General features: G+C 48.9%; 9 protein-coding genes across 16 annotated transcripts; 3 read left to right on the top strand and 6 right to left on the bottom strand.

The window, feature by feature from the left end:
• Window positions 1-237: 237 nt before the first annotated feature.
• H257_07334 (N2,N2-dimethylguanosine tRNA methyltransferase) lies at window positions 238-3,655 on the bottom strand (the record flags this gene model as incomplete). The annotated part of the gene is made up of 11 exons (XM_009832819.1): window positions 238-498; window positions 552-718; window positions 780-932; window positions 1,341-1,661; window positions 1,718-1,987; window positions 2,120-2,216; window positions 2,283-2,469; window positions 2,533-2,639; window positions 2,691-3,348; window positions 3,392-3,510; window positions 3,560-3,655. 11 exons carry the CDS (start codon window positions 3,653-3,655, stop codon window positions 238-240), a joined length of 2,436 nt encoding a protein of 811 aa, XP_009831121.1.
• A 223-nt stretch (window positions 3,656-3,878) lies between these two features.
• H257_07333 lies at window positions 3,879-4,802 on the bottom strand. 2 transcript variants are annotated; one of them, XM_009832817.1, is made up of 4 exons: window positions 4,473-4,802; window positions 4,361-4,419; window positions 4,213-4,315; window positions 3,879-4,151 (listed from the first exon to the last, which is right to left on the bottom strand). In XM_009832817.1, the coding sequence occupies exons 1-4, from the start codon at window positions 4,793-4,795 to the stop codon at window positions 3,905-3,907; spliced, it is 732 nt and encodes a 243-aa protein (XP_009831119.1). In that variant the 5' UTR covers window positions 4,796-4,802; the 3' UTR covers window positions 3,879-3,904. The 2 variants fall into 2 exon arrangements, with proteins under 2 accessions (XP_009831119.1, XP_009831120.1); XM_009832818.1 differs by having other exon boundaries at window positions 3,879-4,208; window positions 4,280-4,315.
• A 1,652-nt stretch (window positions 4,803-6,454) lies between these two features.
• On the bottom strand, window positions 6,455-9,008 carry H257_07332 (hypothetical protein). Its single transcript, XM_009832816.1, has 9 exons — window positions 8,649-9,008; window positions 8,356-8,580; window positions 8,161-8,302; window positions 7,893-8,099; window positions 7,404-7,558; window positions 7,201-7,346; window positions 7,106-7,156; window positions 6,737-6,876; window positions 6,455-6,694 (listed from the first exon to the last, which is right to left on the bottom strand). The coding sequence occupies exons 1-9, from the start codon at window positions 8,939-8,941 to the stop codon at window positions 6,596-6,598; spliced, it is 1,458 nt and encodes a 485-aa protein (XP_009831118.1). The 5' UTR covers window positions 8,942-9,008; the 3' UTR covers window positions 6,455-6,595.
• Window positions 9,009-9,191: 183 nt separating this feature from the next.
• Window positions 9,192-10,988, bottom strand: H257_07331. Of its 2 annotated transcripts, XM_009832814.1 has the most exons (4): window positions 9,686-10,988; window positions 9,543-9,611; window positions 9,295-9,493; window positions 9,192-9,241 (listed from the first exon to the last, which is right to left on the bottom strand). In XM_009832814.1, exons 1-3 carry the CDS (start codon window positions 10,961-10,963, stop codon window positions 9,353-9,355), a joined length of 1,488 nt encoding a protein of 495 aa, XP_009831116.1. In that variant the 5' UTR covers window positions 10,964-10,988; the 3' UTR covers window positions 9,192-9,241; window positions 9,295-9,352. The 2 variants fall into 2 exon arrangements, with proteins under 2 accessions (XP_009831116.1, XP_009831117.1); XM_009832815.1 differs by having other exon boundaries at window positions 9,295-9,611.
• A 474-nt stretch (window positions 10,989-11,462) lies between these two features.
• Window positions 11,463-13,522, top strand: H257_07330 (DNA repair protein RAD51). The gene is made up of 7 exons (XM_009832813.1): window positions 11,463-11,774; window positions 11,834-11,912; window positions 11,957-12,157; window positions 12,211-12,406; window positions 12,661-12,724; window positions 12,849-12,937; window positions 13,063-13,522. The coding sequence occupies exons 1-7, from the start codon at window positions 11,481-11,483 to the stop codon at window positions 13,184-13,186; spliced, it is 1,047 nt and encodes a 348-aa protein (XP_009831115.1). The 5' UTR covers window positions 11,463-11,480; the 3' UTR covers window positions 13,187-13,522.
• Window positions 13,189-15,651, bottom strand: H257_07329 (protein RecA). Of its 4 annotated transcripts, none has more exons than XM_009832809.1 (12): window positions 15,554-15,651; window positions 15,329-15,497; window positions 15,198-15,279; window positions 15,061-15,124; window positions 14,807-15,003; window positions 14,677-14,751; window positions 14,547-14,613; window positions 14,445-14,491; window positions 14,260-14,373; window positions 13,688-13,751; window positions 13,609-13,634; window positions 13,189-13,462 (listed from the first exon to the last, which is right to left on the bottom strand). In XM_009832809.1, the coding sequence occupies exons 1-12, from the start codon at window positions 15,639-15,641 to the stop codon at window positions 13,229-13,231; spliced, it is 1,227 nt and encodes a 408-aa protein (XP_009831111.1). In that variant the 5' UTR covers window positions 15,642-15,651; the 3' UTR covers window positions 13,189-13,228. The 4 variants fall into 4 exon arrangements, with proteins under 4 accessions (XP_009831111.1, XP_009831112.1, XP_009831113.1 ...); XM_009832810.1 differs by having other exon boundaries at window positions 13,705-13,751; XM_009832811.1 differs by having other exon boundaries at window positions 13,609-13,751.
• A 252-nt stretch (window positions 15,652-15,903) lies between these two features.
• On the top strand, window positions 15,904-16,948 carry H257_07328. 2 transcript variants are annotated; one of them, XM_009832807.1, is made up of 5 exons: window positions 15,904-16,077; window positions 16,189-16,291; window positions 16,370-16,453; window positions 16,589-16,709; window positions 16,796-16,948. In XM_009832807.1, the coding sequence occupies exons 1-5, from the start codon at window positions 15,959-15,961 to the stop codon at window positions 16,918-16,920; spliced, it is 552 nt and encodes a 183-aa protein (XP_009831109.1). In that variant the 5' UTR covers window positions 15,904-15,958; the 3' UTR covers window positions 16,921-16,948. The 2 variants fall into 2 exon arrangements, with proteins under 2 accessions (XP_009831109.1, XP_009831110.1); XM_009832808.1 differs by having other exon boundaries at window positions 16,370-16,533.
• A 1-nt stretch (window position 16,949) lies between these two features.
• On the bottom strand, window positions 16,950-21,990 carry H257_07327. 2 transcript variants are annotated; one of them, XM_009832805.1, is made up of 8 exons: window positions 20,697-21,990; window positions 20,033-20,233; window positions 19,850-19,970; window positions 18,478-19,117; window positions 18,077-18,141; window positions 17,642-17,911; window positions 17,411-17,592; window positions 16,950-17,268 (listed from the first exon to the last, which is right to left on the bottom strand). In XM_009832805.1, the coding sequence occupies exons 1-8, from the start codon at window positions 21,822-21,824 to the stop codon at window positions 17,080-17,082; spliced, it is 2,796 nt and encodes a 931-aa protein (XP_009831107.1). In that variant the 5' UTR covers window positions 21,825-21,990; the 3' UTR covers window positions 16,950-17,079. The 2 variants fall into 2 exon arrangements, with proteins under 2 accessions (XP_009831107.1, XP_009831108.1); XM_009832806.1 differs by lacking the exon at window positions 16,950-17,268 and having other exon boundaries at window positions 17,381-17,592.
• A 1,106-nt stretch (window positions 21,991-23,096) lies between these two features.
• H257_07326 (hypothetical protein) lies at window positions 23,097-24,524 on the top strand (the record flags this gene model as incomplete). The annotated part of the gene is made up of 4 exons (XM_009832804.1): window positions 23,097-23,528; window positions 23,681-24,073; window positions 24,170-24,420; window positions 24,464-24,524. The coding sequence occupies 4 exons, from the start codon at window positions 23,097-23,099 to the stop codon at window positions 24,522-24,524; spliced, it is 1,137 nt and encodes a 378-aa protein (XP_009831106.1).
• Between the last annotated feature and the right edge of the window lie 1,146 nt (window positions 24,525-25,670).

Raw genomic sequence — 25,670 nt, 5'->3', positions numbered from 1 at the left:
TCTTTAACAGGTTACACTGGATGGATATCGGCCATATGTAGCGCACTGAACGCTATCACATACTCGAGTATTCGCAACGCAGAGTGAGGCCACGTTCTAAGCTTATTCGATGTGTATGGTTTGCAAGCCTCCGCACATACAGCATATATCCCTGTTCGCCCTATTTGGTACTTGGAGCTTTGATTTGATGTTGTTGGTTGCAATTCGTTGTACCGCTTTCCTTTCCATTACAGGCAATCAATCATCCATGCCTTCCATCGGCATCCCTGCTTGCATGACATCCCTTGTCGCGCCTAGCACGGGTATGCCGTTGCCGCTTATCTCGTTCTTCGCTTCGGCATGTCCTTGGCGGGTATAGACAACCGCGTCGCCGTCGCCATTCGTTTCAATTCCCGCTCGCTTGTGGCCCACGAGCACATTACGATGCAACTCGACATGTCCGTCGTCGGACACGAACACCCCACTCGCCCGCCCATTGCACACGTGATTCCGTCTCAACTATGTAATACCATCTTTTGTCACAGTCTACCCCCTTTGTGTGAGACAGGTACCACGGCCATACTGCCCACGCCCCGCACATCTACGCCAGCCAGCGCATTTCGAGTCACGACGTTCGCGTCGGCCAAGTCCACGCGCCCGCCCGAGTGCACGAGCATTCCGCCCTTCTTTCCGCGGCTGAGCACATTTCGAACAAGCCACGCGGTTCCATGGGTGGTTACTACGACGAAGTAGAAATATAAAGGAATAGCGGGGATTCGAGTCGTTGTGGTGGTGCTGACCTTCGACCCCCGCCATGCCGTTGCGATCCATGTGACACTGTTCCACCCTAACACTGCCAAACGAGTGGACAAACAGCCCGCTCTTGCCACAATCTGCCACGCGCGTGCCCACAACGTGGCATGAACTGCCACTTTGCACGTCTACGCCACAGCCTGCCACGTCATGGATAGTGCAACCTCGGACAACCACGTTGGATTTGCCTACAAAGTTTACGTGTTGGAATCCAATCCACGTATTGTCAAGTAAATCGAATGAGCAGCACTGAATCGGCAGACAATCGATATACGACCAATCAAAGCCCAGATCAATAATCAAGTAGCCAATCAAGTCAACTCTTCGACCAATTCAACATCGAATTAGTGTGTGATTGAAATTCGTGTGAAACTGGACGATCTTTACAAAAGTCAAACATTATCGATCGATAGATTTGGCAAAGAATCAGCACAAAAGTCGAAATATTCGGTAAAAGGACAATATCACGTGGTTGATTGCGTCATCCACGTCCACCTTGATTACGTCATTTTTCACGCCCAAACAGTCAGATTGGTTGGTACTCCTACCTGCGACACACACCCCGGCTTGCGGGCCTGCATGGATGGTGCTTCTCATGAGCGTGATGGACGCCGATCCGTCGACGATGCCCACGCACGCCAGCACGGCCGCGCGTCGCGCGCATGAGACGCGGCATCGATCAAGTTGAACATGGGAGGATGACGTAATCAGAACTGGGTGGACACGAGCTGGGCGCTTGGAGAGGGGTTGAGCGTCGGTGGTGGTAGGGGTGACGATGTGAGATGGGGCGGCGGGGTACTGGACATGCAAGTGCCGAAGGGTCACATGCGACGCGGCGCGCACCACCACTTGGCCGACCAATGTGGTTTCTACGTGACGTTATCAAACAAAACCCCGGGTATGTCCACGATGACACACCACAAACCTGGACGCGAATCGTCACCCGACGACATTCGTCCTTGCAACGTGACGTGCGATGGGATGAGCAGCGGCGACGTCAAGACGTAGCGGTGTCCGTGAAGGATTACGCAATCATGTGGGCGGGCTAGGGCCAGGGTTGCCGTGAGTGCATCGACGGCACTCACGTGAAAAGTTTGACCTATCACATCGTTGCTTCCCGTGGAACGAGCGTCAGGACGCTGCCACGTGTGGTCGACTGTGCACTTGACCGGTGGGGCAAAGTGAACATTGGGTTCTAGCTCAACATGATGATCATTCGTGTTTCTGAGACACTGTACAGACAGAACAAAATGCATTCCAATCACTGAACTAGTGCACTTACGCTGAAAAGTTGACGTGGGAAATACCATCGGAATAGGTCTGATACTGGGCAGAATGGGAGCAGTGTTGGCACAGCCGTGGGCGTGAAGCCAGGTGACCACGACACTGTACACTACCATCATGTTTGCATTGGTCTTGATGCCCTAACGAGGACGACATAATAGGTACATACAGAACAGACCCAATTACGACGATATCATCGGACGAACCATGGGGTCCAAGTGGGTCGTTGTGGTCGCGTACCCAAGTGTCTCCAACGCCGTTTGAAACGTTTGCTTCGAAGGCGTGGCTTTCAATATGGCTTTGAACGGTCGAAAGAGCTTTGGCATCGAGATGAACAACACCAAGTCGTCGTCTGTACTGTCCATCAATTCTCGATGTATTGATCGCAGGAGGCTACCGTCCACCCATTCAATCAGTCCACATCAGTGACATCCATATGCAGGCTACGGTCGTCACCTTGTCGCAGGCGATGGCTGAGCTGTGGAAGCACATGTCTCCGTTGTTATGATGGAAGCAATCGCATCCTTGTCTTGAAGCGGGCCTGTCCATAATGGCCCGCCAATCTACCGCGCATGGCGATACTGTACATGGGTATATAAATATACTGTACATACCTGCAGCGAACTACCACAGACAGGACATGCGACAGAGTCCCCATTGTCGTTGTCGCAGCTACCGTCGTTAGAGTTTGTATGCCCAAGGGGGCGCAGTCGAAAGTACGCACACCGAATGCATTGATGGACGATGGCCAACGATGCTGGTTCTGGAGCGTTAGGTGGCACGTTGTGCACTCGAAAATGCAATCGGACGTAGAATTCCACAGCAGTGCACAGCACTGGCTCGATGACTCGATGGTGCGCCGCAGCCAACGAAGCTGCCGCGCCCAAGATGATGCGAATCGCTAGTTCTTTGCCGTACGCGGCGGTGACCGGCACGGCGCCGTACTGGGCGTGACACGTGGCATGCGCATGAGATGTCTTGCCAAGAAGCGTATGCATGTCGGTGTCCGTGGCGCAAATGAGGCCGCCGCTGGAGACAGTGGCGATGGCGCTGGCTAGCAAGGACGCACACGCTCCGAACGGATCCAGGTCGATCACGTCAAACTTGGTAGTCCTTGCCGCCTTCCACATGCAATCGACGGCATCCATATGAGATGTCTGGACGACATGTATGACGTGGTTATGGAGAACGTTGGCTTCGATGGATGCGACAGCATCAGCGTCGACGTCGTTGGCTACCACATACACCACTCGCGGGACTTCCAAGGCATACCTAGTCGAGAACGCGTAAGGCGACGCATGTGATGATGACGAACCGAATGGCGCGGATTCCACAACCCGACAACGCGTCAAGGATACGGAGATGTGTTGATGGGGATGCTGCTTTAGCTTGGAGATGTTGCAGCAGGAGCACCGTCATGTCGCGCTGGAGCTCCTGTACAGCGTGCAGATGAGAGCAAAGCATGCATGGAAGGAGGTCGAACCTGGTGCTGACTAAAGAAGACGTTGGAAGCTACCGTCACCTTTGCTCTCCCTTCGTCATACTCTGGAGGTACTGGCGGTGTCGACGACCCTGGCATCTCCCGATCGTTGGTTTGGTGTTGAAGTCGCAATTTCCTGATCGACATTCTAATTCTAATTACATGATTGGCTGATAAATTCTTTATTTACATGGATCTGGCCAATCAAATAAATTGGGTTCCGATCATTGGCTTGGTGTTGAAGTCTGATTGACAATAAGAATTCTTGTCCTATGATTGGCTGATTTATTTTATATTTACATGGACCCGGCCAATCAAATAATTTGTGTTTCAGCAATATTACTTTAATTACTTTTGCTTGTTCAATGAATGAGGAGGCAACAGAAGCAGCGACTGCAGGTACGGACTCGTGGAGTCGGGCTTGAAGAACGAGTAAATGCAAGATCCGTGGTGATGGACGCGGAAGCCAGCCGCTTTCATGAGGTCGAAGAAGATGGACGAGTCGGCGATGCGGCGGCGCCAGCTCATCAGGAATTCTTCGGCTTGGTTCACCGCGAAGATCTCGAGCAGCGTTTCCACGAGCGCTCCATAGGCGCTACTCGTGAGTCGCATTGCGACTGTCCAAGGATGGGGACATTGTAAATGGGGTGTTCTACCTCACATACAACAGGATGTCGGACGCAATCACGAATCGGATTTGGCCTGGATGGGCCCATCCAGTACCCCACGTGTGCGCATAATGACACCCGATCGCTTGTCCTGCCGCAGGCTTTGAGACATCCAGGAAACATCATGCAGCAGTACCGTTCAGGATCGAGTTGAACTCGATGTTGGCCGCGACAGCGCCGTCGTCGCAAATATCGCTAGGGGGGAGACGCTTCATGTGACTTCTTTGATCGACGCACATTGGGCTTACCTTGTCATGACGTCGTAGTTGCGGGGCGACGACCGCAGATGGATGGCCAACGCACCTGTAGCGGCACCGAGCTCCATAATGCGACCGGTACTATACCGGACATGGGAGTCCATGAAGTCGGCGAGACTGAACATCCCCGGCCACACTTTGTTCGCGTTCGCCTCGTGGAAGGAGAAGACTCGGATGCGATACTTGTCGTCTCCGATCGAGATGTTCTGGATCTCAAACTCGTTCTCGAACTCATCAGCTTCCGAGTCGCTGCTAGCGGCGAACAGGCCGGACAACGACACCGGCGCGTCTTGGGCTTGCGATGTGATGACCATTCAGGATTGGCTTGTGCCAATGGATTTCAGGCATTCATTTATTTCTCGACTAATCGTACTTTACAAGATGCGATTTAATCGATTAACAGTCTATAAGGAATATGTACTCGATTAAGTACGTGATCACTTTGCTTACTACTTGAAGTATACTAGTATTATACTAACTATTGGGATGATTCCAGGGTCATACAAACTGTCATATAAATATGAAATATTGCGAATTTGGCAGTTTCGAAACTTACGGTAGTCGTATGATCTTATCTTCAATTTGAACTGATTTACTCCAATTTTGGGCAAAAAATGCATGAAATATTGACACGATGTGTGTCGATCGATGGAGAAGTTCCTGCGCTTGATGAATTCATGAACCTTGCTTACCATCCAATACCACGATGTGTTAATTTTAATTATAGCCAATCCATGAAGCCGAATCAGAATTTTCATAGAAAACTAAGTTGTAGAGGGATCTTTGTGACTGCAAGGCAGAAATCAATCTCTTTAGCCAATCAAATTGCAACCTTTATACTTTGTAGACAACCATACTCCTTTGCTAGCCTTCATACTTTGTAGACAACCATACTCCTTTGCTAGATTAGTTGGCGATTATTCATCAATCCCCCAAAATAGGCAAATTTGACTGAAAAGCACAATATTGGGTAGGGTACGTCTGGTAACATTTCAAAAATAATATTCCGATTTTCTCGCAAAATGGGATTAACCAAAATGTCATTTTCAAAATGGAGGTAAAAGGTCCATTTTGTAATGTGGCGTTTTGGACCTCTTCAACGAGTAAATCCCACGTGGAATTGTTGGATTTGGGTTAAACGTCTGCAAACATGACATCTTTCCATTTTGATAAGATTTTGTTGAATTCGGCCCTAAAATGGCGCTTTGGGCCTGAATATTGCAATATTTCCGGTTACCAGACGCACACCCTTAATCGTTTATTGCCATTGCAATTTAATTGTCTATTAACGCTATTGAAATTATTATATTTGTACTTGGATACAAAAGGTTAACGTTAGATTAAGTATGTTGATGGACATTGATCAATTCAATAAACTTACTTGTAAGTATTTGATTGGATCTCGCGTTACAACAAATTGCAATTGCCAGTGTCTTGAATCAATAATTTAGGGTGCGTTTGGTAACATTTCAAAAATAATATTCAATTCTATGGCAAAATGGGATAAACGAAAAATACCATTTTCAAAAAGGAGGTAAATGGTCCATTTTGTAGGACGAGTCCATATTACATGTACTGTACGGCTGCTATCCCGCTATACCCGAGGAATCGCGTATAAAGCACGGAACGGGATGTGGGAATGCAGCATCTGAACTTGGGCTTGGTTGAAAACGAAAAAACTAGGTTTGGAGAGATTTATGAGCATGGAAAAATGGGAAAACATAATTGAGATAATTAAATACAGTAAGGGTACGTCTGGTAACCGGAAATATTGCAATATTCAGGCCCAAAACGCCATTTTTGGGCCGAATTCAACAAATCTGATTCAAATTGAAACATGTCTAGAGTTTTACATTGTTAACCCAAATCCTATAATTACACGTGGGATTTACTCGTTGAAGAGGTCCAAAACACTATACTACGTAGTAGTACAAAATGGACCTTTTACCTCTATTTTGAAAGCGACATTTTTCGTTTATTCCATTTTGCGAGAAAATGGTCTACTATTTTTGAAATGTTACCAGACGCACCCTATACAATTGCCTCTCGAAATGACTGATTGGTAAAACCAAGTTCTTCCCATCCCGTGGTTATGTCAGCTGCGAGCCGGGTCTCTAACTCTTACTAATACATGTGGACGACGACTTGACTGTAGAGTGCAGGAATCGGTTGAGCAACCGCTCCACGAACGGACTCAAGTGCTGCTTCTCATGCTATCAACATATCAATCAATCATCATCCAAGTCTTGGTGTACCTCAAAGCAAAACATAAGCGTCCCCATCGAACATGCAAACAACATGACTTCACCGTACGCCATCTCAGCCAATACGCGCTTGTCTCGCAGCGTGATGTAGAGCAAGTCCAACGCTCGCGGAAGCACGTACAGCGCCAGTTCTACATACCCAACGATTTCTACTTGATATATTGTCCCGTTCATACACTTTCCAGTAACTAGGTTTGATTCGAATGAATTATTTTATATGACCCAGCCAATGAAATTACACTTTTGAGGTATTTTAACCAATCAACAATCACCATATTGTTTGGCCGTACATCGTTAAATGTATACTAGTAGTATATTAGAATACAATGAATACGCTGAAAATCACACACATCGCTGTACCTGATCGACGATGTTTGGCTTCAAGCAGAATCGAACCCGACGCTATCAGTCCTACCCCACAGTCATGTGTCTTGGTGTACTTGATTCTCAAGTACCTGCGACAAAGTACGTAGCTTTGGAATCCGAACGAAACATCAGCCTTTGGACGCACACGGTAGCTTGATACAATGCGACGAACGTGCCGAGGAAGGCAGTGGACCGCACGCCGCCCCACGTCCCTTTCAACACTGTCGTCACGGGTCTACCGCGATATTATTTATACCACCCGTGTCCATATATACATGTAATCGCTACGTACGCCTTGACGAAACGGTGCAAATCGAGCACCACCCTCGGTACAATGTTGAGCGACAAGTACAAGGGAAACGTCCGGCGCGCGGCATTCCAAAACGTCATCCCAAATCCCAAAGTGCACGACGCCGACCCGTGGTGGATGAGCGAGCACGGCAAGCTCTACCAGCCATTCATTCAATAAGTACAATATAATTTTATTTATTTATTTTTAAATTTAATAAAAAGTCTTAAATTCTTGACTTTTTATTTTGAAGTACTTTTTTCATGCCTTATTTCTTTTAATTGCGGGATTAATTTTATAGACACCAAACTTCATACAAACTTAAATGTTTGACATTTAAAAATTAAAGAGATTTTTTTTTTAAGGTTGTTCTTTAGGTGAATATTTTAGAGATACTGGACAACATGCTGTTATTTTTATGATGATCAAAATAAAAAGCCCAATTACAAGAAAAAAGTCCGGAAACCCTACATTCACTTAGGTAGTACGTACCTCTGGGTGGTTGTGCGCGATGTTGTACACCACAGGCGACGCCTTGTCGTCTAAAAATCGGATCACGTCGGCGGGCTCGACGGCCGCACCACGCAATGTGCGCTGGGTGAACTGAAGCACCCTCATAGCCACAGGCCCCGCTCGATGGATGAAAGAAAAGTACTCTTTCGGAAGGATCTCGGGGCGTAGAATGAAGCTGTACATGACCTATATACAGTCTTAGAGTGTATGACGTGGCAGCAGCACGAGAGAAACAACACGCAAAAACCTGGGCGCTGGCGACCCCAAACAAGAGCGCGTCGCCGTGAGGCCAATGGCTGCCCCAAAAGTGCCACAGCTTTCGCGCCTTGGCGATGTTGTACACGGACTGCAGCGCGCGCACAAACGTGTACAGCGCGAGGGACCGCCGCCTGATGAGACCCACAGTCGGCATCGTCATGGTCATTGGGATGGGAAGTAGTACCGGCTAGGGTTGAGACAGAGGATGCCCGATCCAGCGACGATGCCAGACACGACTGTGCGGGTGGCAGCTGGGAGGTCAGGCCGCAGCTTGCGCAGAACCGCCTGGAGCGCTTCGTACCCGCCGGTGAAGCACCCGATGAAGAGCCCCATCGACACGGCTTCGACGCGGAAGTTCAAGTGTTTTTCAGACAAGAGCGAGTTGAGGTTCACGATATCGCGGAACTTTCTACCGAGACCATCATCATCAGAGAGAGGAGCAACAACGCATGCACGCGTGATGGACGTGGAGGATACCGATTCTGAATCAGCTGCACGATGCGGGACAGAAGCGCAATGCCAGCTCGGACGTTGTACGCCAACACAAAGTTGGACGCGCCCGTCTGCGCCGCCTTGGCCAAATGACTTGCGAGCGGCAGGCGGTCCTTTTCCGCCACCGACATCTCCGACGTGATGGATATGATGGATGCAGTGGAAGCCGACGCCACCATATGAGTCGCCGCCGGGTCTTCATCACGTGATGGGTCGTTACCGCTGCTCTCTGGCATCGTGGACACTCTTGGCAATGCGTGGCAATCGGCCTCTGTCATGGATGCCGCTGCACTTTTGAGTTTTGATAGTTGACGACCTTGGTCGCGATCTTGGGTAGGGATTTATCCCTACCGGTATGTAATATGTGTGTCCATAAAACGTCTATAAAGTACTACTAGTACTACTACTAGTAGTACGTTTTAGTTGGATGGCGTCCACGTTTTATTGAAAAGTACTGAACGGGATTCCCACGAGGCGTTTCATGTTGTCAACGTGGCAGCACAAAATAAAGTCGGTACAATACTGAAATGGATGGCTAGGAACAGCCGATGGCCCTGTATGTACCTATAATAGTAGTACTTCTATATTTGAGTACCACCGTGGATACTCTAGGTCATAATGGAGTACGTACTTCATCCTACAGTACATTTCGACGTCCGTATCGACACTAAGAGGTATTGTTGTGTGCGTTATTTGAACGACGACTGCCAGTACATCTCCCCTTCGACTACAAACGGCCGCAAGAGGCGGCGGGACACGAGCGTATCCAGCAGAATTTCTAGTCGCTCCGACTCGCAATCGTCTAGTTTATCGACTAGGCCAGCCAACGTCTACATACAAATATACAGTCATCACTTGTGGTTTGTACAGTATACATACCATGGCTTGCGTTGGGTTGTTGCGAAAGTAGCTGTACAACCGAGTCATTTGATACGCCCCTTCGCCTTTCTACAAGGCATAATCCATCCATCAATCAGTCAATCTTTCACACAACAGGGACAATTCCCCAGGAATAAACCCACCTGAAACGCCACGGGGAAGAGCGCGAGGTCAAATATGGGAATTTTCGGCGTCGACGGCGACGACAACATCGTGGACGCATATGGACTTCGGTATGGCGTCTGCGTGGACGCGCCTGCGATACGGTTCGACAGCGGCGTGTGCGGCGTCAGCACCTTGAGCTTGGTGCTGAGCAGGGGCGACGCCAGCACCGGCGAGTCGATGTTGGGGTACGCCATGTCATGGTCCATGTCTTCGTCGTCGTCGTCGGCAGCAAACGGCGGTTTGGATTTCAGGGGAGTGCGGTACTCGGAGGCGGCACTGAACCGCCGCCGAAAGTCGGACGATGGCGCGCCGGGCGTGGCGTGCCATGGAGGGGTCTGGACGGCGTGGTGGGCATGCGGACTCGAGGTAGCGATGACACTCGTGTTCAATGGAGAAGAAGAAGAAGCGAAGGGCGGCGCTGGGTGAGATGGGGATGGCGATGTCGGAAAGCCTGGAGACGAAGCCTCGGGGGAAAGGCAAGGACGACTCAACACGTGCATGTCTGGCGTCGCAATATCACTGGGCACGCCAAGGAATGAATCGCTTTCGTCAAGACCACCAGCATGGGATGTGGAAGGTGGAGGAGCTTGGAGGAGCTGAACCCTGTGCGACAGCGACGGCATTTCCGGAGTGGGGAGAAGTGGGAGATGGACGTATGAGGCAGTGCTGCTATTGGACGGTGACGCGGGAGTGGGATGCGAAGATGCTTCTTGCTGCGAGGAAGACGCAGCTGCAGGGGTGTGAACGTGGACGGGCGGTCGAGAAAGATGGTGTCGCGGGGGCATGGGACTGCCTGTTATGTCCATGGAAATGTTGATGCTGCTCTCGTTAAGCGACGTGGAGCTTGCCGTCGTGGCAGCAGGGACGCTACCTCGAGGCTGGACAAGCGTCGTAGTCTTGAGCTGTACGGTGGCGTCGACAAACTCGTCGTCGGCGTCGAGGAACGAGTCGTAATGCTCCGCGGCCTCCATGTCGTCCTGAATGTCCGTGTATGTGCTCATGTTCATCCTATTTCCTGGTCGGTCGTGGTGATGCGCTGGCGACGCATGACTGGACGACGGTGTCGCCGCCGCTTGGTCTTGCAGTTGAACAAACAGGTCATGGAACAAGCGGCAATGCGCGTGCATTTGGCGGGTGGTTTGGCTATGTCTGCGAACTCTACGAAGGAGTTTCGTGGCTGCTTCATGGGCCTTGCTGAATTGGGCGTCGATGTCGGCCAAGACAAACGTCATCTTCTGCTCGAGCTCCTCCTCCATGTTGTTTCCTCGTGGTGGAATTATGTCTTTAACATTTTGGTTTTTAGTTTTAAAATTACATTTTAAAACATCCCCATGTAATTTTAAAACCGTGTTCCAGACAATTAAAATGACATGAACGTTGGAACGTCCAAGAAGACCTTTCCGATACTGGTGAAATAACCGCTGCATTTGTACCAGTAGCCTGAAGCCATCGCTTTGTCTCGTACTGGCTGTTTGCATTACCGTGAATGGACGACTACGAGTCTAACAACTGCATTAAAACAAGAGAGTATTTTAAAAAGGTGTTCGTCATGTTTTAAACGTTTTAAATTATTCAAATGTGGTAGAGTGTATTGGCGGGAGACAACTTTTCCAAGACAGTCCCGCGAAAAGTATTTAATTTGGTTTAATACAAAACATTATCTAGATGTTTGTATGAATCGTGTCAATTTAGCATTAAATAGTGGGTCAACATTATTTAAATTATCGTCCCGAACAAAACGATGCAATTTGAATTCGCCCACGTTCCTTCAAGATGAGCGCCATGATGGGAAGCCGAGCGGCCGAGTACGAACAGCCAGAAGCCGCAGACGAATATGATGGTGGTGACGGTGCGCATTTGCAGGGCCCGTGTGGCATCAGTGCGCTGGAGCAATCAGGCGTGAACGCATCTGACATCAACAAGCTCAAGGAAGCGGGGTTCCACACTGTGGACGCCATTGCCATGGCCACCAAGAGACAGCTCATAGGGATCAAAGGTATCACCGAAGCAAAAGCCGACAAAATGCTCAAAGCATCCCGCGAGATGGTGAACGTGGGCTTTACAACGGTACGTACTCGATGGAGGGGGGTCGTCAGAAAGGTCATTCGGTATATTATCGACATTAGGCTGCTGACGTCATGCAGAGCCGTAAGGACTTGATCACATTGACGACGGGGTCGTCTGCGTTGGACGAACTGCTCCGAGGTATGTACGCACGCTTGTACGCTTCATGTCGACACGTGATGTAGGGGGGTTTGAAACTGGATCGATCACCGAGTTGTTTGGTGAATTCCGCACCGGAAAAACACAACTCTGCCATCAGCTATGCGTCACGTGCCAACTGCCCGTGGACAAGGGTGGCGGAGAAGGAAAGGCGCTGTTCATTGACACAGAAGGGACGTTTCGCCCCCAACGACTAGTCGCGATTGCCGAGCGATACGGCTTGGACGGTACATCGCCTTCTACCCATACGTCCACAACCCCATGTCAACTCTGTCTGTAGGCGACAGCGTCCTGGACAACGTCGCATTTGCGCGCGCGTACAACTCGGAGCATCAGATGCAGCTGCTATCGCAGGCGTCTGCGATGATGGCCGAGTCGCGGTATGCGCTGGTGGTCGTGGACAGCGCCACCGCTTTGTTCCGGACAGATTACTCGGGGCGCGGCGAATTGGCAGCGCGGCAGCAAGAATTGGCCAAGTACGTTGAGCATATTCCATTATACTTCTTTGCTGGTCTCTCTCTGTTGGATACGATATTCCGACTAATGAAAGAAGCACATTTTATATTTATATTATTATTACGGTCCGGTTGAACAATGTGTTAGTAGGACTAATAATGTGTTTGGTATAGTTTTGCTTGGATAATAATGACATTCGAAACAAATATTATTAGAAATAATATATTGAAATTCGATAGAATTATGATTATATATTGAATTAACAGTGTTCTAGGTTCCTGCGAGCATTGACCCGCATGGCCGACGAATTCGGCGTCGCTGTCGTCATCACCAACCAGGTATGAATACAATAACCACACACGAATCGCTCATGTGACACCGTTACAAAACGTTATGTTTATATTTGGCAACGCATATATGAATGCTATCCAACACATCTCCCTATACTAACAACCCAAGTAGATGACTGCCAACCCAGATTCAGGCATGTTTGCCAAGGACCCGCTGCAGCCCATCGGCGGCAACATCATGGCGCATGCTTCGTGCACAAGGTACAAAGAATTGTTGTCAAGGGACATTCGTTCTCGTGATGGCATATCTGTAGATGTTTCTTATGTGGATATTTGCTTAGTGTGAAGTTATTTTTATCATAACTCATGGGATCATAAATCGTTAGACTGCGGCTCAAGAAAGCTCGCGGAGAAAATCGCGTCATGAAAGTGGTCGACTCGCCCATCCTCCCCGAAGCCGAAGCCATGTACTCCATCACAGAGCAAGGCATCCAAGATGAACAGAATTAATACTGTGAAAGTATAGACTGTCTTCGTTTGTAGTGCTAGTTATTACGAGTGTGGTGACACTGTCGCAGGGGCGTCGTCCACACGGGGCTCGGCGTCTTCGACCAAAGGCGGACCTTCCACCAACGAAGCAGCATCTGGTGGAGTGTCTACCTCTTCCGAGGTTTCCGACGGCACTTCGTCGTCGATGTTCGTGGGGGATCGAGCGAGCAGGGTTTGACGAATGTCGGCTTCGATGCCACTTGCAATCTCGGGATGGTCCACCAAAAACTGCTTGGCCTATTTATTCCCAATATCATCATGAACGTCAACTACATGCTAGCTCATGGAGTAGCACCAACAGATACATGTCCAATATTGATATCAAGGGGAAGGATATATATATATATATATATATAGAACCTTCCCCTTGTATATATATATACCTTGACTCGGCCTTGGCCAATGGGTTCTACGTCAAGCAACAGCGGTTCAGTCCGTTGAATATATAGATGGTTGATCTACCGTCTTTGTACGCATACCACGATCCTGATCGTTTAAGTGCTCCAATGTCAGTACCCAGGTCCAACTAGTACATGCACATGCGTCATTCCAAGAATATATATATATATATAAAGTATGGAAACCTGTCTCCAAGATTATATATATGTGTATATGTTGTGGGGATGCAGTACAAACGTCCAGACCCCGTCGAATTGAATCTCACCACCGAATCGACACTATTGGCTGATCCAATATTGAGGGGATCTGATTGGCTCTTACAGAAAGGACAAGAATATTCAGCCAATCCGAATTTCCAATGCGATTCAATATATTGAATAGAAAACCATGCGAAATTTGGAAGATTATGGCGAATGCACAATATTATAGTGAACGATCTCTCCAAGAATGTTTACATAAAATATTGAATAATTTCTCCAAGAATGTATACAAAACATGGAACAATTCTCCAGGAATATTTATATAAAAATATGGAATAATCTCTCCAAGAACCATGCATATAGAATATAAATATAGAATTATCAGTCCAAGAATATATATATATAATATATAGAATAATCTGTCCACACAATTACCACTTCGGACACGCGGTCGACGCCTTTGCCGTACAGCATGTCAAAGGTGGCGACTTTGAACGGAGGCGCGAGCTTGTTCTTGGCGACTTTGACCACCGTCTCGTTGCCGATTACCTAATCAATAATGATCACGTCATTTGATTGGTATACGTAATCGCATGATCACGTCACTTGATAGGCCTTACGTTGTCTCCGTCTTTGATTTGCGTTTTGCGGCGAATGTCCAGTCGCACTATACTCACATTCAGCTTATGACGTGGCAGCACCTCCTCAAGCCAGACACGTACCCGATGCATAATACCGCAACGCCGTGCCGCCCGACGTGACTTCTGGCGACCCAAACAACACCCCCACCTGTCACCCAATCAATCGACGGTTGGTTTAGTATGACAAAGTGCTCGCGGTAGGGTTTTCTACCTTTTGCCGGATTTGGTTGAGGAAAATGAGCATGCAGTTGGACTTGGAGAGCGACCCCGTCAACTTGCGCAAGGCCTAAGCAGCCAAGACGCGCCTCGTAAAGACGTGAAGATTGCTAGGTTGGCTGGACCTGGCTCATGAGGCGAGCCTGCAGGGCGATCTGCTGGTCGCCCATCTCGCCCTCCAGTTCTGCGCGGGGTACGAGCGCCGCCACAGAGTCCACAACGACCACATCCACCGCCCCCGATCGGATCAGCGTGTCGGCAATCTCGAGCGCCTGCTCGCCCGAATCTGGCTGCGACACGTACAGTTCGTCAATGTTCACTCCTAAACAGTGACATATGTCACTCCAGCACGGATAGCAACGCTCATTTAATGACGAACCCAACGCCTTGGCGTAGTGACCATCGATGGCATGCTCGGCGTCGACGAATGCGCACGTGCCTCCCTACTCGCCGTCATGAGAACGAGAGCCCATCATATACTACTGTATGTGGACTGAAGGAGGCCAAATATGGTACTTTTTTCTGGGCTTCGGCAATGCAATGCAAGGCGAGGGTAGTCTTGCCAGAGCTCTCGGGGCCGTAGATTTCCACGACCCGCCTTGGTGGGATGATGGGTACTTACTACTAGTGCATTCGTACGTACGTACCCCTTTGGAAGTCCCCCAATGCCAAGTGCAATGTCGAGAGACAGCGATCCTGTCGAAATGACTTCAATGTCCTGGGCCACGCCAGACGCTCCCAATTGCATGAGCGCGCCTTTGCCAAAGTTGCTTTCGATCTGCCGAATGGCCATTTGCAACGCCTGGCCTTTGTTTCCTGCGACAACGTACATCATGCATAGCATGCATCATCATCATAATCTTCTTGTCTACCTGGAACCTCTGCCCGTGCGGACTTGGTCTTCTTGTAGCGGACGCATTGCCGCGTCAAGCGGAGTGGCAGGCGGAGCATCAACATCATTTCGTGTTGCAACACAAAAAAATGCCAATACTACTACTATATTGTGCAGGTTTATGCATTTATACAGGTTTGAAGTTCGCGGGGGCGAACACAATGTCAAAGTGGCTGGCGCGCCAAATTTGACCTCACGGAGCATCCAAGGCTCCGTGACGGAGGAGAGCTACTGTAACTTGCCACGTAGATGCCATAATATCATCAGAGCCTAGCGTAATCCGCAGCACAGAAACGACGGTTCGGTTGTGTTGTCTGTGTATTTATAGCTCTCGATACAACATCCATCCTCGCATCCAATCCATCTACCCTTAACGCTCGTGACCATGTCGTTCAAACTCTCGCTCTTCTCGGACGACGGCAAGCTCATGCCCCTCGCCAACGACGACGAAATGTTCATTCTCGAACGCCCGGGGGTTTCCTTTACCTGTACTACTGCGTCAGGGTATGTATGTAGGCCTTCTTCATTCACATGGTTGAGGCGCGAGGGGCGCTGTACGTGGTATATGACAGTATTCCAACTAACTGCCCACGAATGGTGGCTGCTGGTACATAGATCCAAGTTTAAAGCCAACGGACGCATCTACATCACGACGCAGCGCCTCGTGTTTTGCGCCGACAAGGGCACGACCCAGCACGACACGTTCTTTGAAGCGTTTGTACGACCTAATAACTATCGTCGTGTGGTTGAGAGGTCTCCTTACTATTATTCACCTAAATTATCCACAACATGCTAGGAAATCCCCCTCGACAATGTCCGTCGTGATAAATTCAACCAGCCCATCTTTGGCGCGTGCAACATCTCTGGCGACGTCTTCCCCGTACAATACATATCGTCCCTAGATGTCATATATTATTGTTCTTACTACATCAGTATACTTGGAATCATCACCACCACCCTGTATGGCAACGAGCTAACTACCCATCCTACAACTATCTAACCCCCTGTGTCGCAGGCAACCGACCAAACAAACTACGACGACGTGACGCCGATCCATTGGAAGGTGTCGTTCAACAACGGCGGCACCGGGACCTTCTTGACCGTGTTTCTCAAACTCATGGAGCAAAAGAAAAAAGGTCTAGTGCTACTGTATCCCTCACTATCTCCCCACTACCCCCCCTATCCCCCCCACTGTCCCCTTCTAACCCCTCGTGTATACTAGGCGACATCGACGCATCGTTTGTGGCCAAGCAACAGCAAAAAGCATTTGTCGACCCAAACGACCCAAGTGTCATCTACGTCACGCAACCCGTGCGCCCGCCTCGCAAGCCCATGGCATCATGTTAACTAACCTCGATCACCATCTCTTATCCCCTGTTATATCCCCCCTGATCTCTTATCCCCTTTTATATCCCGACTAAACAATTATAATGACATTCTCTCTCTCCATGCATACTTCTTGTTGTTTAGCAACCACCACCACCATGATGATGATCATCATGTGGGTTAGTACGTCATATTGTACGTCATGGGCGGCAGCAACTGCGCGACTTGGCACCGGTCTTCGTCCGTGTACCGCTTCTTGACGACTGTGAGCAAGTTCATGTGCGCAGACGAGTACACGTCTTGGAGCTTGACGAGACATTCCTTTATGTCGGCGTACGAGTACCCACACGCGGCTTGTAATTGCGGCGTCTAAGATAGCAGTATCACCCCGTCACACGAATAAACCAACCACACTCTTCTTTAGATATATATAATATATACACACTATCCAATATATATATATATATATATATATATATAGTTCCAATCAATAGATATATATTCGTCGTACCATGGGGTACCCTTCTATGCAGTACATCGCCAACGACAAGCAGCACGTGGCCACACACGACGGCAAATATTTCAAAAATCGGTACTCTTGGAGTGCCAATTCCGATAAATACTGCGCCAGCATGGCAGTTTTCTGGGTCAGCGGCGGCATCATTTTCTGGTAAATGTTGACGAAATCCAGCACTACACACACAGCATTACTATATAATATATATAATATATATATATATACCCGTGGGCACGGAGAGCGTAAAGTTGAGCGTATTGAGCAGATGCTCCTCCATCTTGAGCACGTCCACAGACGTGTACACGTTGTCTGCGCACATGGACAGATCTTCCACGCCAATGTACGACACGTCTTCGCACTTGGAAGCAACATGCAGACACGTGGCGCCCAGCAGTTGGAACTTGGTCTTCTTCACCATCTCCGTGTCCAGGTACCGGTCCGTGTAGTGCACGGCCAAGAACGCCGTCCGCAAACACATTTCAAACACGTCCACGACTAACAATAGAAAAAAAATATATATATATATATGTCAAGATTGGAAAATACGACCTGGATTGTTGATGACCAAGATATTATGGTGCTATAAATTTATAAATATATGGTTCCCGACTGGATGGGCGGATGTATATATATATATATATATATCGACGACCAATGTACCTTCAATGAGCCAGTCGACTAGCATGGAGCGATGGATCGGGCGTAGGGACTGCGTGCGCTTTCGACTAGACACAAGATTATATATATATATATATATAGGTACATCACGACCAAACACAACACTACCGTATATGGCACCATGATATATCAACGTAAAGATATAGTTCAATGTACGCTCAAATCAATTATACAAATGGAATATTTCAATCAATTGGGTGCTTTATCAAATATATATATATATTTACGATTCAACCACCAAACACATACCATAAATATTTTGATTATTCAATATCAACACACACAATACCAGAGCTACACACACATCAAAGGCAAACATGTACTTGCATCCATCAATCACGAATGTATATATATATATCCAAATCCCGACAAATGTCTTGTACCTGAGGTAATTAACATCCCTCCACTGCGCCACTTCCGACTCGCGCAAGTACGCGTGGAACAGGTCAATGTGCTCTGGAATGACTTGGACGTTGGACGCGCCGCCGTCGGCCAGCGCCGCCCGCCGCATCGCAAAGCGCATGTCGGCCATCGGAATCGACGGCACGAGCGTCGGGAACGTTTGGAAGCCTGCAAAGTACGGATGTCGCAAGGCGTTTTCAGCCGAAATGCGCTCGTCGGGGTCGTACGTGAGCAACTTGGAGAGCAAGTCGAGGCCCAAGTCGCTCAGCGTGGGAAACAGCCGCGACCACGGCCGACTCGTCCAGTTGGGGAACTCAAAGCGGTAGTTGGGGAGCGTCGTAAACGAAGGCCACGTGGCCGCCGTGGGCGTCGCCAGCTTGCTGAAGATCTGGAAGAGCTGGTCGATCTCCGAGATGCCCGTGAATAGCGGCTTGCCCTGCGCCATCTCGGCAAAGATGCACCCGATGGACCAGATGTCCACGGCCGGCGAGTACGAACGCACGCCCATGAGGATCTCGGGCGGCCGATACCACAATGTCACCACCTCCATCGTGTACGTCCGCCGGGGGATGCCCGTCGCGCGCACCAATGCAAAGTCTGAAATGCGCAGCTCGGCGTCGTCTACCAAAATCAAAAAATCCACAACTTCATTGATAACCCGAATACTAACTACTACGAGTTCTACTAGTACTACTAGACGACAAACCACACTATTAATAGAATGACCATCAAAATATTTGGATATATACGTCACAATGGCTGTGGGAGAGCCCACGGTAACGAACGGTCAACAACTGTACAATTTTGCCACGACGGATCTCCCCATAACGAGCCGATATTCCTACTACTACTGCTACTAGTAGTAGTAGTAGTAGTAGTGTCAAGTGGATTTGTAACTTTGGAGGGGGGGTGCTCAATCGAATATGAGCGAGTAGCACCAAAACATCGACTCACGATTGACCAATCAAAACCCAAAACACTGTCAAGTGGCCAATCAAATTCCCGAAACTCGAAATCCATGTGAGACTTTAAATAGTGTGAAGGCGACACCACTTGTACACGTAAAATTCCCAGTACAAACAATCTACCGATAGATTTGGTGAACCCGCACAAAAATATTATTCATTTTTTTCGCTAAAAGCACAATATTACCTGTAGCAGGCAAACATATATATATATATATACATCAAAACGTCAACGATTATGGAGATTTCAACACTTCGAGACACGTAAAACACGATACATGCCGACACAAGATGACGACGATATAAATTACTACATAGACCTATCTATCGATCTATAGTCACATGTATATATATACAAGAATAAGCACACGAGTCATCGTAGTTGTACCTAGTTCGTCGGATGACTTGGTGTCGATGAGCAAGTGCTTGGGCTTCAAGTTCCGATGCAGCACGCCGCGCCTGTGGCAGTGCGCAATCGCATCGAGCAATTGATGGAGGAACCGCCGCACCTAAAAACGACGGCGAAAACGATGATACATACCAATGAAAACCCAAGAGGAGTAGGGCGCACTTGAGGTTCGGGAAGGACGCGGCCGCCGCTGGGGTCGCTCGTGGGGTTGATTACTTCATGCAGGGTCTTGTCCACATATGGAAAGAACACATGCAGTTCGTCCTTGGCGAGGGAAATCATCTCGAGCGATGCAATGTGGGGATGTTTTATGCCTTGGAGCACCGCTAGTTCCCGCAGCATGTAGTACGGCACGCCTTCGCCCTACTCGACATACACACACACGTCAGCTAAGCTGCGATACAGTATGGCATGTCCAGTCGTCATACAAACGTAAAACCATGAGACAGAGTCGTCGTCGTAGAGTAGAGCAGACGCATGTACTTATATGTCATACAATGAAGCCGATGACGACGAGTATATATATATTGTCAAGTCGATTTTCCAAATTGGAGTGTTTGGGTTCTCAATCGAATGAGCAAAAGAACCCAATCGATCGGCAGACAACCAAAGATCAACCAATCAAAACCCACAACACGAATCAAGTAGCCAATCAAATTCACTCTTGGACCAATTCAACACTGAATTCGTGTGTGGGGGGGCTGAAATTCGTGTCATATACTGGAAACGATCTCTTTTCCATACAAAAGTCAGTAATAGATGATAGACCTTCGTGAATCCGCTCAAAAGTTAACCACATTTTGGGTAAAGAATGGCAATAGTATACCTTGGGAAAGACCCGCGCCCGCTTCATCGCTAGCACCCGCCCCGTACTCCGTTGAAAGCAGCGGTAGCACGTCCCCTCGGTGCCCTTGTTCTTGATGCCGAGGTTGCGAAAGTTGAGCCAATTGATGCCGCCGTCCGCCGTCACGTCCGGCAAGGCGCGCCACAGGCTCGGGGTGCTTGTGAGTTGGCGCCATCGCTTGGACACAAGCTGCATCTGGTACACGTCGTCCGAGTACACCAAGAACGAAAACACATGCAGAATCATGTCCACCGGCTGCACGTCAAAGCCGAGATGGTGCTGCTGCGGCGGCGGCGGCGGACGCTGGGCCTTGTGGGGCGGCATGTCGTTGTCGTCGTCCATCCCGTTCGACGGCGACGCGATCACAATCTCCCGGCGGACCAACTTGGTGCTGCGGTGTTCCACGCGCTCGGACGGATCGATGATCGGGACCTTTTCCTCGTCGTTGTCGGACGAGATGAGCGAGACGTCCCCCCAAGGGCCGCCATTCGACGATGCCGTTCCGTCGCGGTCGCGCTTTCGTCTGGTGGTTGTGGCGGAAGTATAGCTCGTGCCAGGAGGAGGATGCACGTCGTCTGGCTCTAGGACGTCGGCACGGTGCCGCGGCTTTTCTTCGTCGTGGTTGGTGGCATCCGATCCAGGAAAGAACGAGTGAGTATGTTGACGGGAAAGGGGGGGTGGCGGCTGGCTATTGCCGCGGGGAGTACCACCCAGCGCGGCCAGCAACACATTGTTGTTCCCTGAGTTGGTCGACGACAGAGGAAGCGCAAGGCGAGTGGAAGGAACAGCTACCACACTCGCAGGAGAATTCATTGACGCGACGTCCAAACCAGGCACCGAACGCCTTGCATTGGTTTGTCCACTTGGATGGGACGAGAATGCAGCAACCCCTTGGTTGTCCGTTCTAGCGGCATTACCCCCTCGACGAGTTGGACTGTCGTGATCGAGCCGTGCATGGTGTTGTACACGCCCCCCGCCGTGTCCCTCAAGCAGATGATATGCAGCGTGGGTATGATCGACGGCACCATTGCTATGGCGGGAAGCATGTTGCAGTGCATTGTGTGGCTGACCGACGGCAGGTGTCTCCATGTCGGTGTCTGAATCGCTCATGCTAGGGCAACGATGGACAGTCCAAGCCAAATTTCAAGCTCACGGACGGATGCTGCTCAATCGCGTGGGTAGATGGTGTCTCGTACAGGTAGAAGATGGCTGCAATTGGTCGGAAGGGTCCGTTCTCGCGCCGGTCCCCTCAGATGAATGCGGCTATGTGCCCAATACTATTCTATGGTTTTGCTCATTTTGGGCAACATTTTATATGCGAGAATACCTTTGAAATCAAATACTTTTCACTCGAAATGCAGGAATTCGTTGCCAACAAATACTTTGAAGTAAGAATAACCGAATTCCAAAAAATTCGCGAAATAATTGCGCAAAATAATTTTGTGCCGGAATTTCGGTGGAGCGATGCTGAAAGGGTGCCAGATCTAGATATCCGAATATATCCGGACACCAGCATTTAAGCTTACAGTTAACTGTTACTACCTCAGGACATGACATTTGACAAAAATTGATGTAATCTCTGCAAATTTTCAAATTAGAAAAATCTGAAAATACGTGCGCAAAGGGCTCAATATAATAGACCTCTTGACCAGTGATTGGATCTCTGGGAGGAGACATTCTATTTGCCTAAGTCACGTTGTTTTATTCGAAAAAAACACAGCACTGGAAGAAGTTGAAATATTTTTGGCATGTCACGGAGTGATTAACCAATGTATCGAGCGAATTCCTTACCATACAATAGGGAGATTTCGGAGATGAGTATTTATCCTTATCCTTAAAATAACCTCTGAAGCTTTATAGGGTTGAGGAAATCTCCGGAACTTAGTACTAGAATCCCTCAAATTGGTCCATTTTGGGGATTCGAATCCTCGACCATGATTGGCCAAATCTGTTGACTTGTGATTGGCCAGATCTGTTGACTTCTCTTTTGTTGGCACTTCAAATGGAGCGTGGAGGGTGGACGCGAGGATGACCCACATGAAGTGGAGGTCAACCAGAGGTGAGAACAAGTTAAAGATAACCTCCATATTTATACACAGTAGAATCCCGTGCACCATCACATGTATACACTTGTAGGAACTACTAAAAAGCAACTTAGGCGGCGCCCGACGCTCAGAGATAGTCCCTCCGTTATGTAGGGAAAACCTATGGGCCACAATTCCCCTAATATGGGGTATTGTTTTGTCAAATATAATTTCCCTAGGGGGGTAATGATGTTTGATTGGCTCCCGTATGTAGGGCATTCCTCACCAATTATTTCATCATGGCCCCTTGACCATACACATCGTGCTTCATACTACCAGTCATTTTGTTCAATTCAACATGCTTCCACCAACTACCTCCGCTACCTATGCCAAGTTCTTCTTCAGCCTTCTGGAAGATACTGGGCGATTTGAGTGTCGCCTCTGCACCAAGCATGTCGCGCAACAACAAGGCAAAGGGTTCACCAACTTGATGAGCCGCCTTATGACACGCCATCCGGACTACCCCACGGTGCACTCCGACGCTCTCCGTGCGTCGACGCCGGCGATTCCAGTCGCAACATTCGTCTCCGACACGTCAAAGGCCCTGTTCGGATGGATGGATCTTGTTGTGACCAATCACCTTCCCTTCTCCACGGTCGAAGACGAAACCTTTCGTAAGTACTTCGGCCTCCAAGCAACCACAGCGCCAACGCTACGCTCGACAATGAACGACGTTTGTTTTGCTGTGGAAGCAAAAATCCAGCAGCAACTCCCTGAACTCTTTGGTATCGTACTCGACGACTGGTAACCTCAGATTGCTGCATCATGGCGTCGTTCTGTCTTGATGACGTTGTAAAAACTCCTATGCTGGCATTTGCACCCATGTTGGACGAAAGTGACCACTCGGCTGCACAACACGTTGCGTTTATTGAAGCGACATAGGAACTCTACTCCAAGAAGTTGGATGCGATCACGTTCGTCATTGGCGACAACTGCTCCGTGAACCAGCGGATAGCGGGTCTACTCAACGTCCCCCTCATTGGTTGTGTGAGCCACCACTTCAATCTCGCCGTTCAACGTATGATGGAGGAGCACAAGAACCTCTCGGACCGTATCCACTGTGTCATGCTGCGAGCGCGCAACGTAAAAAATCGAAGTGCGCTACGTTTGTTGACCCCGTTGCCCCCCAAACTGAGGAACGATACAAGATGGAGCTCAACCTACGCTATGGTGGCCCGTTTCTTCGAAATTAAGGATCACTTGGCGGCGATAACGGACTTGCGGGCGATCTTCCCAGCGCCTGTTGAGATCGATGCCATGCACTCGCTCCGGGCTGTATTGGATGTCATGCAAGGCTTTACGCTTGCCTTTCAACGCGAAGACTTGACGCTGAGCGAAGCCCGTGTGCTCATGGATGCGTTGTGTGATTAGTTTCCTTCGATGTCCCACCACCTCAGCCCGCGTGCTGCGATCGTGAAGCATCCCGACTTTGAGACAGCAGTGATCAACGTCATCGACGGTGCTGTTGGTGAGTTGACGGAGGTCGAGCGTTCGGCACTCTCTGGGTTTGAAATCGCGACGGTGATTTCCCCTGCGAGCCAGCGCCCTGAGGCCAGTGCAGGTCTTGCGATGGACATCCTGCGATCGAAGAGTGCCAAGTTGTCGGACCAAGTGGTCATGGGGTACGAAGACCTCCGTTGTTTTTCCCCACGTCGAATATCGTAGAGAGAATGTTATCCAGGGCGAAGGTGGTGTACTCGCCCTTGCGGCAACGTATGACACCTGAGAGTCTAGAAGTTGTCATGTTTCTAGGAGTGAATCGAGAGTATTGGAATGCTAGGGTTATCGAGAAAGTTCGCACTAACAGTATACGTAGTAAGTCGCAATAATAAGGATTGTAAATAATTGTTGGATTTGAGGGAAAAGTAAAAACTGTGTAGTTTTGCCCTGTTATGAAGTAGGGTCCAATTGCTTTCAGCGATAGAACTACCATAACGTGGCTTATGCCCGACGGGATTATCCCAGCGGACCATGTGGTAAAGGGGGTATCCCCTTTACTACTTTGTTCAGCTGAGTTTCGAACATTACTTTTTGCTACGCGTCGTCTACATGTGCACCCATACCATATCATTGACCTATAGCCCCTGATCACCATAGGTACGGAAGATTGGTGACGCTTGGGCCCTAGGGAGTGAGCTTTTTATTGTGTCAGCCCTGGTTATGCAAATATGCGGTTTCAGTTGCGCCATAGTACGGTGCCTATCTCTGCCGACGCTACAGCTTAGTCGGCCGCGCCTAGCAATACATCCGGCCGGAGTTGTACCAGTCGCTGATGAACGATATCTTAGAAGTGCCAGATAAGTACTAGTACAGAAGCACTCCTCCGAAGCTGGCGCTTTGATGCCAGTTGCCGAGGCGTGCTACTTTGGATGGAAGCCACTGCTTGTCTTTTGGAACGTCCTACAGATAGAACAACTGAACTAACACAACATAAGTTTCAATTAATTGAATGCTTTGTATGCCCTCTGCCGTCCCTACTAGCCCCAACGCTTTAACGGAGAATGACCCATGGGACCGCTTCACCATGACCTCTCCGATCATCCACGAAGTCCACGAATTGGGCTCCATCTAGTCTACGGATAGGGAAAAATTGTTTTCTCCGAAATCGGCGATGTAAAATCCCTTGCTTTTACTTTGGTTTCATTTTTTACTTATTTCCTAATAAAAAATACGACTAATTTTATTGTTGCTGTCGTAAAACTCCGTAATTAACTGTAAGTTCTCGGAATCATGCTGCAAGTTTTCTCCCGTGGGAAGTAAAGCACCTAAGAGCAGCTTGCGCTTTTCTCGACACTTAAACATCGAATTTGAGTGCTTTGATTCGATCTCCAATAGAAATCAGTCGATTGACATACCTATTCAGGTCATGCCC

The sequence above is a fragment of the Aphanomyces astaci genome (assembly GCF_000520075.1).
Source record: "Aphanomyces astaci strain APO3 unplaced genomic scaffold supercont1.15, whole genome shotgun sequence".
In the NCBI taxonomy this organism is placed as follows: domain Eukaryota; phylum Oomycota; class Saprolegniomycetes; order Saprolegniales; family Verrucalvaceae; genus Aphanomyces; species Aphanomyces astaci.
This window is presented reverse-complemented; position numbering and strand designations above follow the sequence as displayed.

What these genes read in the sequence shown, in the direction of transcription:
- H257_07333 (XM_009832817.1), bottom strand. Translation starts at nt 4,795, where the DNA reads ATGGTCATCACATCGCAAGCCCAAGACGCGCCGGTGTCGTTGTCCGGC. An exon ending in AACTACGACGTCATGACAAG is followed by an intron (nt 4,420 to 4,472) that starts GTAAGCCCAATG and finishes TCTCCCCCCTAG; the next exon opens with CGATATTTGCGACGACGGCG. An exon ending in GTTCAACTCGATCCTGAACG is followed by an intron (nt 4,316 to 4,360) that starts GTACTGCTGCAT and finishes AGCCTGCGGCAG; the next exon opens with GACAAGCGATCGGGTGTCAT.
- H257_07332 (XM_009832816.1), bottom strand. Translation starts at nt 8,941, where the DNA reads ATGACAGAGGCCGATTGCCACGCATTGCCAAGAGTGTCCACGATGCCA. An exon ending in TTGGGGTCGCCAGCGCCCAG is followed by an intron (nt 8,100 to 8,160) that starts GTTTTTGCGTGT and finishes GACTGTATATAG; the next exon opens with GTCATGTACAGCTTCATTCT. An exon ending in CGCTTATGTTTTGCTTTGAG is followed by an intron (nt 6,695 to 6,736) that starts GTACACCAAGAC and finishes ATATGTTGATAG; the next exon opens with CATGAGAAGCAGCACTTGAG.
- H257_07331 (XM_009832814.1), bottom strand. Translation starts at nt 10,963, where the DNA reads ATGGAGGAGGAGCTCGAGCAGAAGATGACGTTTGTCTTGGCCGACATC. An exon ending in TCTTCCCCGTGGCGTTTCAG is followed by an intron (nt 9,612 to 9,685) that starts GTGGGTTTATTC and finishes TATGCCTTGTAG; the next exon opens with AAAGGCGAAGGGGCGTATCA. An exon ending in ACAACCCAACGCAAGCCATG is followed by an intron (nt 9,494 to 9,542) that starts GTATGTATACTG and finishes ATTTGTATGTAG; the next exon opens with ACGTTGGCTGGCCTAGTCGA.
- H257_07330 (XM_009832813.1), top strand. Translation starts at nt 11,481, where the DNA reads ATGAGCGCCATGATGGGAAGCCGAGCGGCCGAGTACGAACAGCCAGAA. An exon ending in GTTGGACGAACTGCTCCGAG is followed by an intron (nt 11,913 to 11,956) that starts GTATGTACGCAC and finishes CACGTGATGTAG; the next exon opens with GGGGGTTTGAAACTGGATCG. An exon ending in CGAGCGATACGGCTTGGACG is followed by an intron (nt 12,158 to 12,210) that starts GTACATCGCCTT and finishes CTCTGTCTGTAG; the next exon opens with GCGACAGCGTCCTGGACAAC.
- H257_07329 (XM_009832809.1), bottom strand. Translation starts at nt 15,641, where the DNA reads ATGATGTTGATGCTCCGCCTGCCACTCCGCTTGACGCGGCAATGCGTC. An exon ending in TCACTACGCCAAGGCGTTGG is followed by an intron (nt 15,004 to 15,060) that starts GTTCGTCATTAA and finishes GTCACTGTTTAG; the next exon opens with GAGTGAACATTGACGAACTG. An exon ending in TCGACCGCGTGTCCGAAGTG is followed by an intron (nt 13,752 to 14,259) that starts GTAATTGTGTGG and finishes TGCATGTACTAG; the next exon opens with TTGGACCTGGGTACTGACAT.
- H257_07328 (XM_009832807.1), top strand. Translation starts at nt 15,959, where the DNA reads ATGTCGTTCAAACTCTCGCTCTTCTCGGACGACGGCAAGCTCATGCCC. An exon ending in ACACGTTCTTTGAAGCGTTT is followed by an intron (nt 16,292 to 16,369) that starts GTACGACCTAAT and finishes ACAACATGCTAG; the next exon opens with GAAATCCCCCTCGACAATGT. An exon ending in CATGGAGCAAAAGAAAAAAG is followed by an intron (nt 16,710 to 16,795) that starts GTCTAGTGCTAC and finishes CGTGTATACTAG; the next exon opens with GCGACATCGACGCATCGTTT.
- H257_07327 (XM_009832805.1), bottom strand. Translation starts at nt 21,824, where the DNA reads ATGAGCGATTCAGACACCGACATGGAGACACCTGCCGTCGGTCAGCCA. An exon ending in GCGTCCTTCCCGAACCTCAA is followed by an intron (nt 19,971 to 20,032) that starts GTGCGCCCTACT and finishes CGTCGTTTTTAG; the next exon opens with GTGCGGCGGTTCCTCCATCA. An exon ending in AGTCGACTGGCTCATTGAAG is followed by an intron (nt 17,912 to 18,076) that starts GTACATTGGTCG and finishes TTCTATTGTTAG; the next exon opens with TCGTGGACGTGTTTGAAATG.